This window comes from Euleptes europaea, chromosome 3, assembly GCF_029931775.1.
Source record: "Euleptes europaea isolate rEulEur1 chromosome 3, rEulEur1.hap1, whole genome shotgun sequence".
Lineage (NCBI taxonomy): Eukaryota > Metazoa > Chordata > Lepidosauria > Squamata > Sphaerodactylidae > Euleptes > Euleptes europaea.
Window position 1 is genome coordinate 88,065,775 of NC_079314.1, and position 18,152 is coordinate 88,083,926.

General features: G+C 44.0%; 1 protein-coding gene across 3 annotated transcripts in view; it reads left to right on the top strand.

Annotated features, from left to right (window-relative positions):
* Nucleotides 1-16,097, top strand: part of TCF20 (transcription factor 20) — a 103,836-nt gene extending 87,739 nt beyond the window's left edge. For 2 of the 3 annotated variants that reach the window (XM_056847316.1, XM_056847317.1), the window contains exons 4-6: nt 5,888-5,937; nt 10,429-10,523; nt 14,823-16,097. In XM_056847316.1, the coding sequence (XP_056703294.1) occupies nt 5,888-5,937; nt 10,429-10,479 (101 nt within the window). In that variant the 3' untranslated portion in view covers nt 10,480-10,523; nt 14,823-16,097. The remainder of the gene's footprint in view (nt 1-5,887; nt 5,938-10,428; nt 10,524-14,822) is intronic. The other variant, XM_056847319.1, reaches the window with a different exon arrangement.
* The last annotated feature ends 2,055 nt before the right edge of the window (nt 16,098-18,152 follow it).

Sequence of the window (18,152 nt, forward strand, 5' to 3'; positions counted from 1 at the left end):
CTATAGCTTCCCTTTAGGTCATGGGTTGTGGCTACATGCTTTGTGTCTCCTACCTGCTGAATTATTTTATTGGATTATAAAAATCCTGATTGCAGACTCTTCTGTGCTAACATATACTTGTACAATGTTTGGCACAATTCAACTCTGACCTGAGGTACTTTCGGATACACATTTAATAAGGCCTTTGCTGTGGGATTTGGTCATATTGTGTCAAAAGGTTTACGAAATCAAGAGCTCCTTCCCTATACTGTAATTCCAAAGCATTGGTGTAGGTCAGTGGTCGGCAAACTCATTAGTCAGCAGAGCCAAATATCAACAGTACAACGATTGAGATTTCTTTTGAGAGCCAAATTTCTTAAACTTAAACTATATAGGTAGGTACACTGTTTATTAACTTAATAAACTTTAATTAAAGTTTTAAGTCTTAATTAAAGTTTAGGTACACTGAATAAAAATTGATATCATACTTAATAATGACCTTATTTATTGATAACTGATATTCTACCCACGCAAGCTTCGAAAATCACCAAACTGCAGGTAAAACTTTCCCCCTCTGCAAATAAAAAGGTATGCTGTGTGTAGTCCAGAGGCCTCTGAAGCCCTTTTTTCCATTTCTGTTCAGTCCAGCGAGACCCTCTGCCCTTGCTCAGAGACAACCCCACCCAAATGTCAAACATTGAGACAACCAATTGCACACCAAGGCCCAAGCTAGATGTCAATACATGAGTCAGCCTCCTACTGAGTGTAAACATTCCCCAGCGCCCCACTGCTAGTACACTTATTATCCCGTGTATACCGATCCACACGAGCTCTCCTCTGCAGGAAAAGCCTGGATAATAACAGAATAGATATGTATGGAAAACCCCTTCCTGCAAAGGGCCTGCCTTCGACCCAGCCCGCCCCTCCCCAGTCATGACACCCCACCGCAAAAGAGGAGGCGAGGAAGAAAATGCATTTGCCATTGCGCTGACATGCAAGGGGGCTTTTGCAAAATGCAAGCATCAACGCACACCCCGCAGGGTCGACCCCTCCAGCAAGAAAAGATCCCTGGCCAATGACTCATGCAAAAAAAAAAAAATACACCACCCCGGGCAAGGAAAAAAGCCTCCATTGCGCGCGCAGCTCCTCACCTGCCAACCTACCGCACATGTGCGTAAAAAGGGTGTCCTGGAACGGCAGCCGCCCCTCGCCCCGGTATGGCCTCACTTACCTGGCAGAAGACCCACGAGGGGATGGGGCGAGGCAGCGAGGAGCGGAGCCGACGGGGAAGGACGTCGGCGCTCCAGGAGGCAAGGCACCCCCCCCAACCCCTCAGGCACGGATGCCTCCAGAAGAGGGATGCTCCCCGGGAAACCCGACGGAGATGCGGAGGCCCTGCACCCCGGGAGGGGCGAGGCCACCGGGAGCTGCCCAGCCCCGGGGAGGTCATCCCCGACCGGGGCACAGGGGGTGGGATTGCACTGGCCCAGGATGGCTGGTGGGGGAGGGGGTGAGGCCGGGTGGCCCCGCTCCACCGAGGCAGAGGCTCCGGGCCGGGACTGTGCCTCTGCTGAGGGCCCCCGCACCATACAGCTGATTGGCGGGCGAGCGCGACCGAGGCAAGGGCGTGGCCCACGGCCTCAGTGGACGGGGAAAGGGAGGGGTGGAGCAAACCCCGAGGGCCCTTTATGGGTTTGGGAGATGGAGCCAGGAGGAGAATGGGGGAAATAAAAAGGCGGGGAGAAGCAGAGGCCGGGGAGGAGAGTTCTGGCAGCAGCGACCCAATCTCTGTGAGGGAACAGAGGGCAAGCTGGCTGCTACCGACGGGGAGGACAGTTCAAACTCCCCGTCGGACTTGTCTGAGGCCGAGGAAGCTCTCCACGACCGTCCCACAGTGGAGCGCGAGGGGCTGATACTGACATCCGCCAAGGCTGCGCCCCACAAAGGGACTCCAGGAGCAACCCTGGAGAAGGCGAAAGGAGGCGGGCGGACGCCACTGAGCTTGCGTCTCCCGGGCTGCGGCTTGTCCCTGCCCCTTTGTCAGCTGCCGGCCCTCCCGTTGGCTGTAGTTCGCAGGAGCGCCGGCCGCTTTGGGAAAGGAGGCTGGGAGGACTACAAGGGCCAGCATGCCAAGCGCCGAGGGTGGCCCGGCAGGAGGGGCGGGCCCAGCATCGGCCAATCCGTGGCAGAGCCGCACTCAAAGAGCCGCATGTGGCTCGCGACCCGCGGTTTGCCGACCGCTGGTGTAGGTTCTTTTTCGAAAAACATGGCTAAGTGGAATGACCTCCTAAGTAAGATACTGGGTGCTATTCAAACAACCTTTCATATTTGGCCCTTCTGTGTGGGTTTAAAAAAAATAAATTTTCCCCACAGCATCTTTTGGATTGGTGGTACAGAAGTCATGTTAGTTTGACTACTGTTCACTGCCTCTTCCACAAGAGAGGGGAAAGTAATGAGGGACAGAAATGTTAACGGTTGCTAGTTAAGATAGTCACAGTTGGCAACATTCCTTGGATGTTTTTGATTGTAGATTTTTAGAAGCTTGGGATTAAGATGGTACTAATAGGAAAACATGACTGACATGTTTTCCTGCAATATAGACTTTGTCTAGTCTGTGGTGTGTATGTGGACCAAGCAAAGCAGGGAGCTCTCTTCCTCTCCCTCCCCCCTCCCCTGCCCGGGACTTTTGAAAATACAGAGTTGCCCTCATCAACTCTTCTGATGCGCCTGGAGGCATTTTTAGTTCTTGTTGTATTTTCAGTTCTTGCTATGGTAAGCTGAAATTGGCCTGTTCCAGATATGTGTTTTCTTCATGGGAGTTTCTGTGTTTGATGTTTTGTTGCACTATTGCAGAGGTTCAGGGTTGGGGTAGACTTGACTTCCAGGCAGCACCGCCACTTGATCAGGCATTGTAGCAGCTGGACTCTCTGAGCCCTGGCTGGCACTCTTGTCTCCTCTCCTCCACCTGCCCTTGCAGGAGAGCATGCAGCAGAGGACCAGGCAGGGCGTTCCGGTGGTATTCATGGCCAAGAAGCACTCCCTGGTCCCTTCCGCTTGCTCTTACACAAGAGCTGGTGGATGTCAGGAGCAGGCCATGAGGATGGTATGCGGTAGTGCGATTGTGCTGCTTCCATGTGCTGTTGTGCTATTCTGTCCAAGGCCAGTCTATGCCCCATGTTTAGTCTTCATAGATTCCCATACTGTGGGAATTGCCAAGTACTCCTTCCTGCCTCTTGGAGGGGGGGGGTTTGCCTGGGTAACCAGTTATCTCCTTTTGCTCTTCCATATATGCTATGTACCTTGCCTTTGACCCTTACTAGTGTCCTTTTGAATATGGCTTCTGAAACCTGTTGATTTTACCCAATAAAACTGCTTTGGTGGATTGGTAGTCTGCTGAAGTCTGATTAAGGGGGCTGCAGGACTAGAGCTTACAGTGGAGGTGCAGGGAGTGCTTCTCAGCCGTGGGCATTGGTTGCTTAGTAGTTGCACAAGTGGGTGGGGCCCGAGGGTGGGACCCAGAGCCTGCTCCTCTGATGCTTGCTGTCGCTCCGGTGCCAGCTGTAGTCCAGGCATGACAGTTAATCAAGTTTGCTGATTTACTGGGTGCTGGATAACACAGCCTTTACTGCACTACTTATTTTAGCCTTCAGTGTGCTCCTTCCTTCCTTATCCAACTCAGCGTTGTCAATATTGAAACATTCAAATGATGTATAGATTGTCCACTAGTAGTACCTGAGGCACTACTATGTAAAAATATAAATGTGAAAATATAAGGTGCAACACAATAAAAGTGAAACAATAATCAGCATCAGTATAGCAGAACAGCAAAGAAAACTGTTAGTCCATGTTTTAGGCATTTATTTTTATGGCTAAAATGTGGCCTTAAGAAGGGTGCCTAGGGAAGAAGTGTTCTAAATATCCCCAGGCTCCCCTTCCAAATCTCCAGATAGGGTTGCCAACTCCAAACCCTATCTCTTTCCTACCCAACAGCCAATCTACCTTTATCTGCTCCTCTGTCTTAAGCTCCCTCCCCCTTGCAGTAGCATCTAGCTAGGAAAACTGTGGCCCAGTTTAGTGGTACTGTGGGGTAGCACCTCACTCTCACCTCTATTTCCCTCCCCTCACTATTTCCTCTTTTCCTTCCCCTGACTCATTCTCTCCTCAGCCATTCACCAGCCTACCTTTTATCTACCTCCCATCTTCAGCTATATTTATTATTTACTTACTTCACTTAATCACCCCATCTTCATGGGCGGGGGGAAGTAGCTTTGGTATTTGCCTCTCCTCGCAACGACCCTGTGAGGTAGGTTAGTCTGAAAGTATGACTGGTTCAGAATCACCCAGTGAGCTTCCACAGCAAAATGTGGATTTGAACCTGGGTCTCTCAGGCCCTGCTCTGAAACTCTAACCGCTATACAACGCTGGCTTTCATAGGGTTGCTGCTGTTGAACAGTAGCAAACAGCCAGGCCTAGTTGTATCATGCAAGTCAGGTGGTATCAAGTAAGTCAGAGGTTGCTGCCATGTCTAAAGTGGCCAACTTCCAGGTGGGACTTGGAAATCTCCCAGAATTACAACTAAATTCAAGACAACAAAGATCTGTCCCCCTTGAGAAAATGGCTGCTTTGGAGGATGGACTCTATAGCATTATATCCAAATGAGGCTACTCCCCTCTCCAAACTGCCCTCTTCAGACTTCACCACAAAACCTCCAGGAATTTCCCAACCTGGAGCTGGCAACCCTAGCCAGGCCTGGCCCCAATCAATGAGTCCTCCTTCAAAGGCTAAAATAGGCCTGGCAAGAGCCTGCCTTCTTTCCCCTCCCCTTGCCTTTTGCTGATAAAACCAAGCGTGGAATCTGTAGGAATCTGTTGCTTAAAGCTACAGATGCTCCTTATATCATTTTGGGTTTTTTAAAAACTCTCCAACGTATTTTTTTTTAGATTTCACATCTTTCTGCAAACCTGGGCCCCTTTTCAGGTTTGTAGAAAGAAAAATCTGTCTTGCCTGTTTACTGTTCCAGTCACCAGATTTAAGTATCCTCAGGTTTGGCTGACTTTTCTATTAAAACGTAAGATAGAAGAAGAGTTGGTTTTTATACCCCACATTTCTCTACCGAAAGGAGTCTCAAAGCGGCTTACCATCACCTCCCCCCCCCCCACAGTAGGCACTTTGTGAGGTAGGTGAGGCCGAGAGAGTTCAGAGAGAACTGTGAGTAGCCCAAGGTCACCCAGCAGGCTGCTGTAGAGGAGTGGGGAAACTAACCCAGTTCACTAGATTAGAGTCTGCTGTTCATGTGGAGGAGCGGAGAATCAAACCCAGTTCTCCAGATTAGAGTCCGCCGCTCTTAACCACTACACCACGCTTAACCACTACACCAGGGAGTCTTGATTTTGTTTTTGAGTATGTACTCAACAGCAACCAGATATTTGTTTCTCCTATGCTAATTATATTATGTGGATTTTTGTGGATCTTATAGCTAGCAAAGCAGGAACAGCAACACTATTGTCAGGCATGTGATTTAAATGAAGTGATTACTGGATTTGGAGCTGAAAATTTTCTTTGTGCTGTGGACAGGCATCTTGGAGATGTGATGAGGTGTACACAAAGTAGGAACCCTGTCGTAAGTTTATAAATCCTCTAGATAGGTTTCATTTTCTCTGGAAATTCTAAGGCTGGTCTGGTGCTGGAAAACTGTGTATACTTTGTTTTTTCCTAAGGACTTAGTTTTGCAACCGTTTGGATGATGTAGCTCAGCATGTTGATCACTCAGAATAGCACAATCACATCTTTAGAACTTCTGTTATTTTTATGCTACATGTGGACTCGAGTGCCAAATTCGCATGCCTATTGTGGAATTTCATTTTATTTTACCAATAATTCTGCCTTCTATTTTCTTTTCCTCCTCTAGATTGTTTACTAAACGAAGAGAATTTCTCAGTGAGGTGCCCCAAGCACAAGGTAATAAAAGATACCACCAATTTGGCATTGCCTTTTGCTAGACTCAACACAGTTCATTTTAAGTTAATATGTATAATTTTGTGTAATTTTCTAAAAGGAGATGCTGCTGTGTTGGGTGGGGTGTGTGAAATTTTGGGAAAGTCCGGCAGTGTGAGAATCTGCATTTTTTTCTTTTTTCTATGGAATTCTATTTCAAAATTTCTGTGTTAGTGCTTTTGTGAAGTTTTCACAGCTTTTGTTCTGAGCTTTTGTCTTCAGCTGTAGTATTCTGCTAAATGGGGAAATATTTGAGGAAACAAATTATAAGAATAAATGGGAGAACAGAATGGAAAATTCGCATCAATGTTTCTATAGGAGGTTAGAGCAGGGTGTCAAACATATGGCCTGTGGGCCAGATCCAGCCCCTTGAAAGTTCTTATCTGGCCCGTGAGCCAGCTGAGGCAGCCACCCCCCACTCTTGGGCAGAGCTGGCAACGGGTGACCTGACCAAGTGACATGTCATTTCCAGCCCTTGTAACAAATGAGTTTGACACCACTGGGTTAGTGTGTCTTGTAGTAAGAAGGGCCATAGTTGTAGTGCTGAATACTGTTGGCCAGATCATTGCCATCTATCTGCTTAGTTCTGGGATACATGGTTCCAGTCTTGATCTGTGGACACAGAAGTATTACAATAGCTAAAGCACCTGCCTGAGAAACAAGTTGTGTTTCTCATTATATGGCCAGGCAATATCAAGTAGGAAGGACGTTGGTTTTAGTACAGAACCAACATTACACTAAGTGGGAATGATGGCTATGGGAGAATGAAATTCTGTTTCTAGCACTAGCTGCAGTACATTTGATGATTTATGGCATACCTGCAACAGAAAGTTTTAAAAGACAGACTGCAGTTGTTATTTAATTTGAATTTATTTAAATATGTTTTCTGCGTATAGAGCTGTATAGTGGGGATTCTTTTCTTTTTTTCTCTAATCATAGACAGTGGAGAATAAGAAGCAGAGAGCCATTTGAAGAGTACCATATATCTCTGAAAGCAATCTATAAAAATGCTTAGAGCAGAAACTTGTTTTCCCAATGTTAGAAGGCTGTTTGATAAACAACAGTACTATCAATGCAGAACACTCTCAAGCACATAGATCATGTCACGGTAACTTCACAAACAACCAATCCTTGGATAACTGAACATAAAGACAGCATGTTGTGCCTTAAGAATTATTCATGTTACACTGGTTTGTGTTGATCCCTGTTGAACCAATCTACTTTTTATTTTCCAGTAAATGAACTGAATTGATAATGCCATAAGAAGACTGTAGGTGTTCATGAACAAAGTTCTCAGAATTAAGGAGAACCCATATTCTTTTTGGTCTCTGTGCAGACCCACATGTAGAGGTTCTTTGCCTATTTGGAACTGGTTCTGGAAAAGTTCTGGCCCCCAGAGATTTTGATCACCAGTGTATCTTGTAAGGGCAGATTGAGCACCTTCATGCTATTCTCTTTTGATCAGGAACATACTTTTAGTTTCCTCTTCATCTTTTCTTGTCTTCCTATGGCATCTTTTGTAAGTACCATATCTTCAGAAGGAAAATCCTTACCACAGGTTGGCATTATTTTGATTTACCTTTGTGGTAAGGTTGATTCTTGCCTGGATTGCTTGAAATGTACCAAGTAGGTGCTTCACAATCACCCCTAAAGAGTTTTCTTGAAGGAAAAGGCATTGGTGGCCAGCATTTCTGACCAATATATGGTTCCCTAGTTAAGAGAACAGTCTGTGTTCTCTTTCTCCTTCCCTAAGGCATTCCTGAGGGCAGGGTTCTTAGAAGTGGATTCAAAGTATTCTGTTCATCAATTACTGCAATTTCTTACAAAGAACCCCAGTAGAAAAAGAAGCGTATTGAATCCAGTACAACATTTTGTATTCTCTCTGGTTAGGCTGTCCTGTAGTCTTCCAGCTCAACCTGTTGCATGGAGCACAGTCTAAACCAACAGCTTCTCCTTTGGCCCTCTAAATTTATGCCTAAGGTAATAAAGCCCATGACAAATTCTTAGCTGTGGTTGAGCTAGGGCTACTGTCATGTCTTTGTTTCCCTAACTGACTTGTGTAAAATAGCCGATGGGCTTCCAGCCATGTTTGTAAAATGTGTTGATTACATGAGCAAGGGTAGAGACAACCTTCTGCAGTGCAAGTATTCACAGCTTATTTTTCTGAGGACATCCTCCTCCTCCAGGTATATCAGCTAACTAGTTTCCTATTTGTGGGACTGCACAAAGAAAAAAGTTTGCTTATTTGTAACTGATATTTTTGATGTGGTCATGGGTAGTCAGTTAACCCACCCTTTGTTCTTGCTGCTGGTATCTTACCTTTCAGATTAGTGGGAGAGGAAATGAATGGTAAAGTGCTTGCTTTGAGGCAGTTCAGATAGTCAAAAACTTTCTCTCGAGGAGGGTCAGTAGCCCCAGTTCTCTTGCCCCGACTGGCTGTGTGCAGGTTGCCCCTCAAAGAACACCCTTTACAGCTAAACAAACTGACCTCCTTCCTCTCCCCATACATGGGTGTGTAACTACAGGAGTAATTATGTCCAACATCTTTCTCTTGTTAAGGATTGCAGATATCTTCTATTTTGTTTGCAAATAACAGGTGGAGGTTAGCTATGTTAATTTTTTTATTTTTATTTTTATTTTTTTTATTTTTGCACTCTGTAGCTCAAAGGGATTTGTTGAAAGTGTCAGTTTTGGGTCTGATAATGTCCAAGTGGTGTCAGGGGAACTGCACTCAGTACGGTTAGAAGCAAATCCATTTCACTGCAGACCGTACCTGAAAATGACAGAAAAGGCAACATTTAGAAGTGGGAATTTAGAAGATACTTATTGTGCCCTAAAAACCAGAGATAGACTGAAGAAAGCTAAGGGACAGGGGTATTTTTTTTGCTCTTTTTATGTGAGGAATTGGCAAGCACCTTTAGCAGCTCTTCTTTCTCGTTCATACCTATTCATTCATTTTTATGGTGCAAAGCTTTGCTTCACTAAGAAGGAAATATAGAAGTTCCCTTTGCTGCATAGGATTTCCCCCCCAAAGAATGAATGCATCACTTATTATTTCTGATCTGATCCAAATGATCTCATAGAAAGAAGTGCACTGCTTTCCATAAATTGTAAGGGATTTCCTGTGAATTCTTATTCACTTTGTGTACTTTGCATGTTGTGAGCTGCCCGGACCCCGTCCTTGGCCGGGGAGTGAGGGCAGGGTATAAAATGAATGAACTAACTAAATATATATTGAGAACAGTTTGTGTGGGCGGTGCAAAAGAAAATCTATGCCAAGAAAACTGACTTCTGCTTGTTTGGAAAATGTACATATCTTTTATTATTTTGTATAATTTATTTTGTTTCTGCTCAGCCTTTCTAATCTTAAAGGACCATTCTCTGGCCCAGAGGTTTAAGCCAGCCTTTACAAAGATTCTTGGTATTTTTTTTGCACCCACTAACAATTTTTGCTCTTTTTCTGCATGAAATGTATTGTCCTGTTCATAAGCCAGCTTTTCTTCCAAAGGAAACCAAAAGCAGCTGACTAGGTCTGAAAAATGTGTAAGACAGTGTAAGAATATTGTCGAAGGCTTTCACGGTCAGAGTTCATTGGTTCTTGTAGGTTATCCGGGCTGTGTAACCGTGGTCTTGGAATTTTCTTTCCTGACGTTTCGCCAGCAACTGTGGCAGGCATCTTCAGAGTAGTAACACTGAAGGACAGTGTCTCTCAGTGTCAAGGGTGTAGGAAGAGTAATATATATATTACTCTTCCTACACCCTTGACACTGAGAGACACTGTCCTTCAGTGTTACTACTCTGAAGATGCCTGCCACAGTTGCTGGCGAAACGTCAGGAAAGAAAATTCCAAGACCACGGTTACACAGCCCGGATAACCTACAAGAACCAGTGTAAGAAGTTTTTTTTACAATTGAGATAGCATTAAAAGTTGGGAGGATGGCAACCGACAAGTTACTTTAAAATATTTTGAGGGTTACTTTGTCACATGCCGATGCCTTCCATCTATATTGCTAGGATGACTACTAAAATGAAATCCAGGATTTTCAAACCAGGTTTAACATTTTTGATATATGTGGTGGAAACAGCTAACATCAGAGGATAGTAAAATGTCCTTGCAGGAAACTCAAGGAAAAAATATAAAAAAGCGCAAACCAATTATGTCAGTGGCTGCAGTTCTCACTTTGCAAGTTTTGTGTAGCTTCCTTTTCTGACTAAACTCTGTATACTACTTAACAGTCCTCTTGCTTAACGAATATCCTAATTGCTGTCCTGGGAAAGTCTTGCCTGCAGAAATCTATTTGGAGTTCTAGTACTGATGCTGCTTTATCTTTTTCCATTTCCACATATTCCCCTTCTCTTCTGTCTCTCCCTTTTATCTTTCCCCTTCATCTCCTCCTTGGCATCCTGCATCATCAGCCTCTCCTCCTCCTCCCTTGCTCTCTTCCCTCCTTGCAGAACAAGATGGTGAAAGGCAGCCTCAGCACAGAGCAGTCGGAGCGGGGGTGAGGGGGGAAGTGTGTTCGTGGGAATGAAAATAAAAACAAGCACAGGTGAGTTGAGGGAGTGATTTTCCGTTTGCCCTCCCACCTTTTCCCCAATTAGAGGGAAAAGGAAGTGGTGATCTTACCATTCAGGGATTCACTATTCACTTTAGGTTGTTGGTTTCATCCTGGTGTTGCTATGCTGATCTTTCCTGTTTACAAGCAAAGAGCTAAATTTTCTGTACAAGCATGGTTGACATGTTTCCTCTGTTATATTTTTACACAAATAACAAAGGGTTTGGCCAAGATGGATTTCTAGATTTTTCATCACTGGATTAGCAATTTGCAGTCTTCCTCACTGTTTTGAGCCTTAGCAAGCTGAGGTCAATAGTTGGCCAGGCAGTGGTCAGGTCATTCTTGTTCATTTCCTGGTGCAAGTGGAATAAAATAAAAGACAAAGATCAGAAGTTCATAAGGTCGTGATGTGCTGTCAGTTCCCAAGAAAGGGATCCATGGAAGCACAAAAACATGTACAAAATAGAGTTGTCTTTGACCTGAGCAAGGCAATCAAAACACAGTGCAAGAGGCAGCCTACTTTGCCTGTTGGTGGGTTTGTCCATACTTGCTTTGTCCATTCTTGGCATACACTGGGAGGAAAGTTGAAGGGGCAGTTCACATCTTCCAGGGTAGCTCCTTCCATCCTTTTAGGGAAGAGCCTAAATCAGCTCTGTGTATGAGTCTGCTTATGTATGAGTGGGTGATGCTTGCCCCTGCTTCTCTTTCTTTTCTGTATCATTTTACTGCTGCTCCCACTAGCTGTCCTCCCTCCCTTGTTGTGCTGGTGTTGTTCCAAGTGCCTGTTGAAGCCCAGGGTAGACTATGGGATACAGCCACATATTCAGTTTCCCTACTGCTACTGTATTTGGCAGTAGGTCTTTGGATAGAATGATGGTGGGAAGGTATGAGTCTGTAAACGTGTATAGTTGTCATAACACATCATAGGGCTGGCTTCTTCTATAGCTCTGACACTGCCAGCAAAGATGTATCTTGTTGCCTGGAGAGAAATTTTTCTTGCCACAGGCAACCAGATTTACTGCTGAGTTTCAAGGCTGGCCTACATTCAGTCAGTTTGTAGTCAAAAGACACGTCAGGCAAGTATTTTCAACTGCCATCCATCTGGACAAGAAACTTGTATTTTATTAGTTCTTTAGGAATGCTGGTAACTGAAGCCCTCTGACGCTTGGCTAAAGTGCTGTATGTTTATGCCAATATTAAATTGTTGAAGGGCTATCCTGTCAGTTTATACCATCAATGCATGTTGTATATGGATCCATATATTTGGGTGTGTATTTTTATTTATTTTATTTTTTTTTACAGTGGAGAAGGAAAGGAGGTTAGCGTTATTGCCCCCATTTGCAGACAATGAAATTACATTGCTGGGTGTCAAAGTGACTTCCTCAGAAGACATTCAGAGACTAATTAGTGACCTGGAAATATAACAGAGCTATCCAGGCTCTCTACCTACACTGTTATTTAGAGTAGTTTAAACCACAGGGGACTTCTTTGCCTGCCTATATTAAACATTGATTCTCTGTGAGGCATATTAGTTAGCACGTTATATTTTTCTCCAAGGAGATAATCTCTGGGTAGGGAAAGTTGGCATCTTCTCATGTATGAAGTGAGGCAAAAGGTTATTTAGCTCTCAGTGCATATATTTGGGCAAACCTTTAGGAACAGACCAGAGAAGGGGCCCTGGTAGAATATGTTCTTTTGCATATAGAAGGTCCCATGTTTGGACCCCAGCATCACCAGTAAAAAGGGCTGGATAGTAAGTAATGTGAAAGTCCTCTACCTGGGACCCTAGAGAGCCTCTGCCACCTCTGTTAGTCTCTTGCCTTGAAAACCCTACTGGGTTGCTATAAGTTGGCTGTGACTTGACGGCACTTTACACACACAAGATGGTGTAAGGCAGAAATGTGTTCCCAGATTTAGATTTATGGGGCAGAAATCTCCTTTCATTGACTGATGATTACTATAGATTCTTATGATTTTCACATGATTAGTTGCATAGATGATTAAGATGTACCTTAATTTGCATAAAAATGCAGAGTATACTTGGTTTGTGCAGTCTCCAATGATTGTAGATTAGCTTGCAGATGAAATGTATATGGTTGTTACCTAACCTATGATATTTTCTACTGATTCAAGTTTTGCTGAGTTCTGAAATAGAAAGTACAGTTATGCAGTTTATCTGTCACTACAGTACTGAATTGTGTTTTACAGTAATCTGTGTATCTTCTTTTTTCCCATGTGCAGAAAAGGAAGTGTGATAATTCTTGGTTTCAGTGGAGTCTTTGTATTGTGCATTCACTATAGTAAAGTTTAAAGCAAAAATGAACTTGAACATGGGCGCTATAATTTCCCTGATATGAGTGTTTTAGTTGTAAGGGTTCATTCTACTACACATTTTTTAAATGTGTGCTTCATATATACTGTCAGCCTGGTTTGGAAGGATTTGCTGCATGCATGCCTGGGACACACATGGAGACAGGCATCTTCTGTCTTGTACTCTGACAATATACAGCGGATATTAAAGTATTCTGATTACCTTATTTTAACTTAACTGAAAACTCTCATCTTTTCACTATCTGGAATGATTTGACCACCCCTTTCACAAGCATTTTGGTTTGTTGAAGCTTAGTTTGAATCCTTGGATATATTTTTTTCTAACCAAATGAATTGTCAATGTTGTTTTGTTGATATTGTGTACAACAAATGTTTTAACTGCTTGCATTTGTTATCTGCCAAATTGTACCAGTTAGCTGGAGGTAGTAGAAGACATACTGTCTATATATATTTATATATTTATTGCGGTCAATTGACCAGTTCCATATAAAATTCAGGACATACTGTGTAGAATTGAGCAGTTTGGTTTGTGTTGCATGTGTGCCCTCTTACTAGTTCAGTTCTGGGTCCTCTGAGGCACAGCTTTAAAGATTGGTGAAAGCTTTATTGTGGTGTTTTGTAGTGCTGTGCATCAGGCAACGCAATGGAATGTCCTGCTGTGGGTTCCTTTATTTCTGAGCTCGCTACCCCAGGACTTCTCATCATTTTTAAGCATGAAGTGTGCCTAGCACTGAGTGTGCCTAGGTGGATTGTTGTCAAAAATGGGAGAGGGAGAGAATGTGAGAGTGTGGTGTCTCTTGTGTGATGGAGCTGGTGCTGGATTGTTTCCAGATAAAGTCAAGCTTCTGATGTGTAGTGGGTCCAGAAGTTTTGCCATTGATTGTGAATGCCATTCATTTGCCAGGGCATATAATTATTTCTGGGGGCCTCAAGTATGCTTTCTCTTTTTCTATTTGCTTGTTGTGAACCTTTTGATATCAGAGAAAGGTGCCTGTTTGGGGGAGAGGTATGGAGAAGGTCTCCCTTTGGAAGTTCTAGAAATGTGACAACCAATAGGGGATGTGTGTTAAGAGAGCCCTCTTTTTCTGTTGTTAGTGACAATGTTTTTGTTCAACAAAATAATGCTGTTTGTTTTGATTTGTGCTCCAAGCTCCACTAGAAGGAAGGATGTATTCACTGTCATATCCTGAATATGGGGGTGGGATGTGGGAGGCTGGAAGGCATTATGTAAGCTTCTATTAACTGTGCTACACTGGATTCCTGTCACTGTGGGTGGTACCCTAAAAATCTGGTGATGTCGAGAGGTATTGTCTTCTGTTCTACTGCAGACAAAACTTTAGGCATCCAACTTGAGTCTTTTTTCCTGCATACGTATACGAAGCCTTTATCGGCATTAGTTATACAAACACTAGTATCTATTTAAACATGATAAAAACAGTTTAGGTCTTCCTGCATACTTATGGTTGTTGTTTACATCTGGCAATTTCAAACAAAGAAGTATAAGTTTATATGGGCAGACGCTGGCACTTATTATTGTGTTTTTTTCCTAATAGGTTTATAGAATTGTGTAGCCTATATCCAGCTTGAGTGTCATAAAAGTTAGGGTATAAAGCCTTACTTTTGTTTTAGAATTGTTACTGTCAGATTATTTCACGAGAATATATGCATTATGGCGAGATGCCCTGCTGATACATGCACAATATGGAAAACCACAGTCCATCCCCATGCACCTAAAGGTCCACGCCAGAATCCACCACCCTATCCTGACAAGAGCTGGATTCTGACATGGACCTTTAGGTGCATGGGGATGGACTGTGGTTTTCCATATTGTGCATCTATCATGGAATTATGTCATTGTTTTCATGACACTTATAAATGGTTTTTTAAAAGCAGTATTAGTAAATTTCCATAAACTGCTGCACCAGGTTTCTCTTATGGCACTGCTTTTTTCCCTCTCTACAGGTTAGGCTGTTGAGATAAGAAAGCGGCAGACATTCAAGACTGAATGGATTCTTTCCCACTGTGCAGTCATGCCCCCCTCTTGACATGCCTGCCAATGCCAGCACTTCCTTCATCAACTTTTTCATCACACTTGACTGACAACATCACTGAATATGATCAAGGAGTCTGAACCAGCTGTTTTCAAGGACACAATCTCCATAGTGACTATGGGAAGGGGAGGGAAAAGAAGAAAAAGTGGGGAATTACAGAGGGTGGGATAAAATATATATATAGATTATATATATATATATATAAAAGATCTATTTTTAGTCTTGATAGACTTGTTTTAAATGAAAGGTGCGCTATCCCTTTTTATGCATTTAATTCAATTTTTAAGACCCACATACTTCCAAGTTGCTCATGACAAATACAAGTAAAATCCAAACAAAGTCTTTGGAAATGGGTCTCATCTTGTTTCAAGAGGAGGTATGGAGTTACGAGCTTGCTTAATCAAATTTGTCTCTTCACTCCAACTTCAGCAATGGAAAAGCCAGGTTTTTAAAAAAATATTTTTTGGGGTGGGGGAGGGCAATATTGTCTGCAAGGGTGGGAGGTGGGAGTGAATGGTTGCAGGGGGTGGGATGTTTGTATTTGTGTATGTATGAAGAGGGGATTTATTTTTTTTCTTTTAAGAAACACTATTTATTTTTATTAAGAAAGGAAGCCTAGAAGCATAAGAAGACTCCGATGTCATGTGACTTCTACTAGCTTCATATACAGATACTTTGACCTTATAGACATGATTCTGTCTGTACCAAAAGGTGGGGGATTTGAGCCATTCTTGGCATTGACAAATACTCCCAAATCATTCCAAGGAGCTACTGCCTTTTCCCAGAGTAATTGAGAGGAGGATGTTGGCATGCCTACCAGAAAGGGGCGTTCATTAGGAAGTCTGAATGTCGACATAATCAGTGTGTGTTAAGCTGACCAGGAAAATCTAATTAACCCTTCTTTTCTTTGTCTCTTGTTTCCCAAAGGAAGGGAGGGAGAATGTCAAGTTAGCAGCGTACACCACATGGTTAATTTTTGTTTCTTTGTTTGTACATTGTGTAATTTTTAAACATTTGAGTTTAAAAAAAAACTGTTTCTCTTGTTAAGGCCTTAAGAAGGGGTTAGTGCATCTTTCAGGGGTCACTCTGCCATGGGAATAAATAGCTGTTTCACAAACAGTTTTATATAAAAAAAAACTAAAACAAAAAAATCACAAAAAACCTAATAAACTTCATTTTAACCTTGTTTCTTCTGTGAAATTTAATATATTTCCTTTTTTTCTGTAAACAAGTCATTGTTTGTTGCTTATGTACCTTCTTAACTGTCTTGTTTTCAGACAGGGCTTTCTCCATAATCTTGTACAATAGATGACTGTTTACACCAATATGCAACATGTCCTCTGAGCATCTTAACTTGGAGAGTACCACCATCAGAACTGTTACCCAGTGTTGTGGAAACCTAGAGTAGCCTTAGTAGTTTACTAGATAGCTTCTAGGCTCTGTTTCCCTACCCCTGGCTTCTCATTCAGCTAACTAGACTTACTGTGCCCTAGTAGATAGCAAAATATTGACATGCTCCCAAGAGATACAGAGCCAGGGACTCCATTTTCATTTTATGTCTGCATAAAACAAATTTAAACATAAAGCACTTTTTCTGTTTGAAATGGTGTGAAATAAGGGTTTTAATTTAAACATATCTTAAGAGGCCCTGGTAAGTAAGGTAGGATGTCCAGCATCTCTTTTGCAATAGAAGTTACCCTGTATTTCCAGGGAGCTCATAACCTAGGCATGAAGGCAAGATTGTCTGAGAGTAACTGGCATTCAATCATTTACTGCCTGTGAATTTGGAGTTCTCTGAGGCAAGGGCATCTTGGAACTGTGGGTGGTTGTCCACGCCCTATCCGGGCAGGCAGGACCGATTTAGATTTCCTGTCGCCCTTGGCAGGAAACCAGCCTGCAGGAAGTCAGTCTTTTGTCCTGCCTAGAGGGGAGAGCAGTGATATTCACAGCTCCATGCATTTTAGGCTTAGATTAGAGATCTGTTTGTCTTTTCCTTTGTTTTTCTCCCTGAGTCTTCCCCCCCCCAAACCTACCTCCCTGCCCACCCAATCTCCCCGTGTCTATTTTTCCCTGTGTCCCCAACGGGTTCGGGGAAGCCGGGAAGATGGCGGACGCCATTTTGAGGAGGGAAGATGATCTCCTCTCCGAAGAGGATTACAGGGTTGGGCTGGTCCAGTTCGCCCAAAAGGACGACGGTCCATCCAACAGCAGCAAAAGTGGACCCTTGGTGGCAGAAGAAAAGAGCGGAGAACAGCAGGATGCCCCGGAAGCCGTCGCACAGCCGAAATAAAAAAAGGCGTGAAAAGCCACGCCGAGCCATTTCGGCCCGAAATGGAGGAAACGCGGCAAAGTCGGCCTCGGAGCGAAAGCCAGCTGGAAGATCCCCGCTGCCTCTTCGCAAGTCCAGCTCTCCGCCACAGCCTTGCCTGCGACCCCGGCTCCCATGGCAACCATGACAATCCCGACGGGAGGTGGTAACGTTTCCCCCCTTGTTAGAATCGGTGGCGGGGCAGTTCGCGGTCAACTTCCCCTCCTTTCCATTAGATCCTGCAGTTGGGCAGTTTCCATCCACAGAGCAGGCGGTGGCAGCCCAGTTCTTTCCCAACCCCTTCCTTGCTCCAGAGGTGCAGGTGGGGTGGGTTTTGTCCATGGAACAGGTGGACGACCTAGTAAACCTAGCTCTCCAGAGGCAATGGCAAGCCTTTCAGGCATTCCAAGCACGCCTGCCTCCTTTCCCTTGGGCGGTTTCAGGTGGGTCCTCCTACGCCTCCACCTCTCAACCCCAAACCATAGAGGAGGGAGGGAGTTCTGAAAATTCCCCGGGCCCCTCTGCTTCGGGTCCTTGGCCCACTAAGGCGGCCATGAAGGCCCAGGCACAGATCGCCTCCCAGGCTCAGACTGCCTCTCCCAGACAGACTGATTCCCTCTCTGGACCAGGAATCTGGAGACAATGGTCGTGAAGAAGGGGAATTCGATTCCGATTACGAGACTCCTCACCCAGAGGAACAGTAGCCTAGACTGTTCTCTGGGGAGGACTTCCAAGGCCTCTTAGCAAAGCCTATGCTGTCCCTGGATATGAATGAGGAACAGGAAACCTCAGAAGAGCCCAAAACCAAATTCAAGCAGGGGGTAAAGGAATGCTTCCCCCGAAAAAAGGCCCAGAGCAACCTGGTCCCTTTCCCTGAGTTTTTTATTAGGGCTCTCACGGATGAATGGGACAACCCCATCTTCCAACAAACAA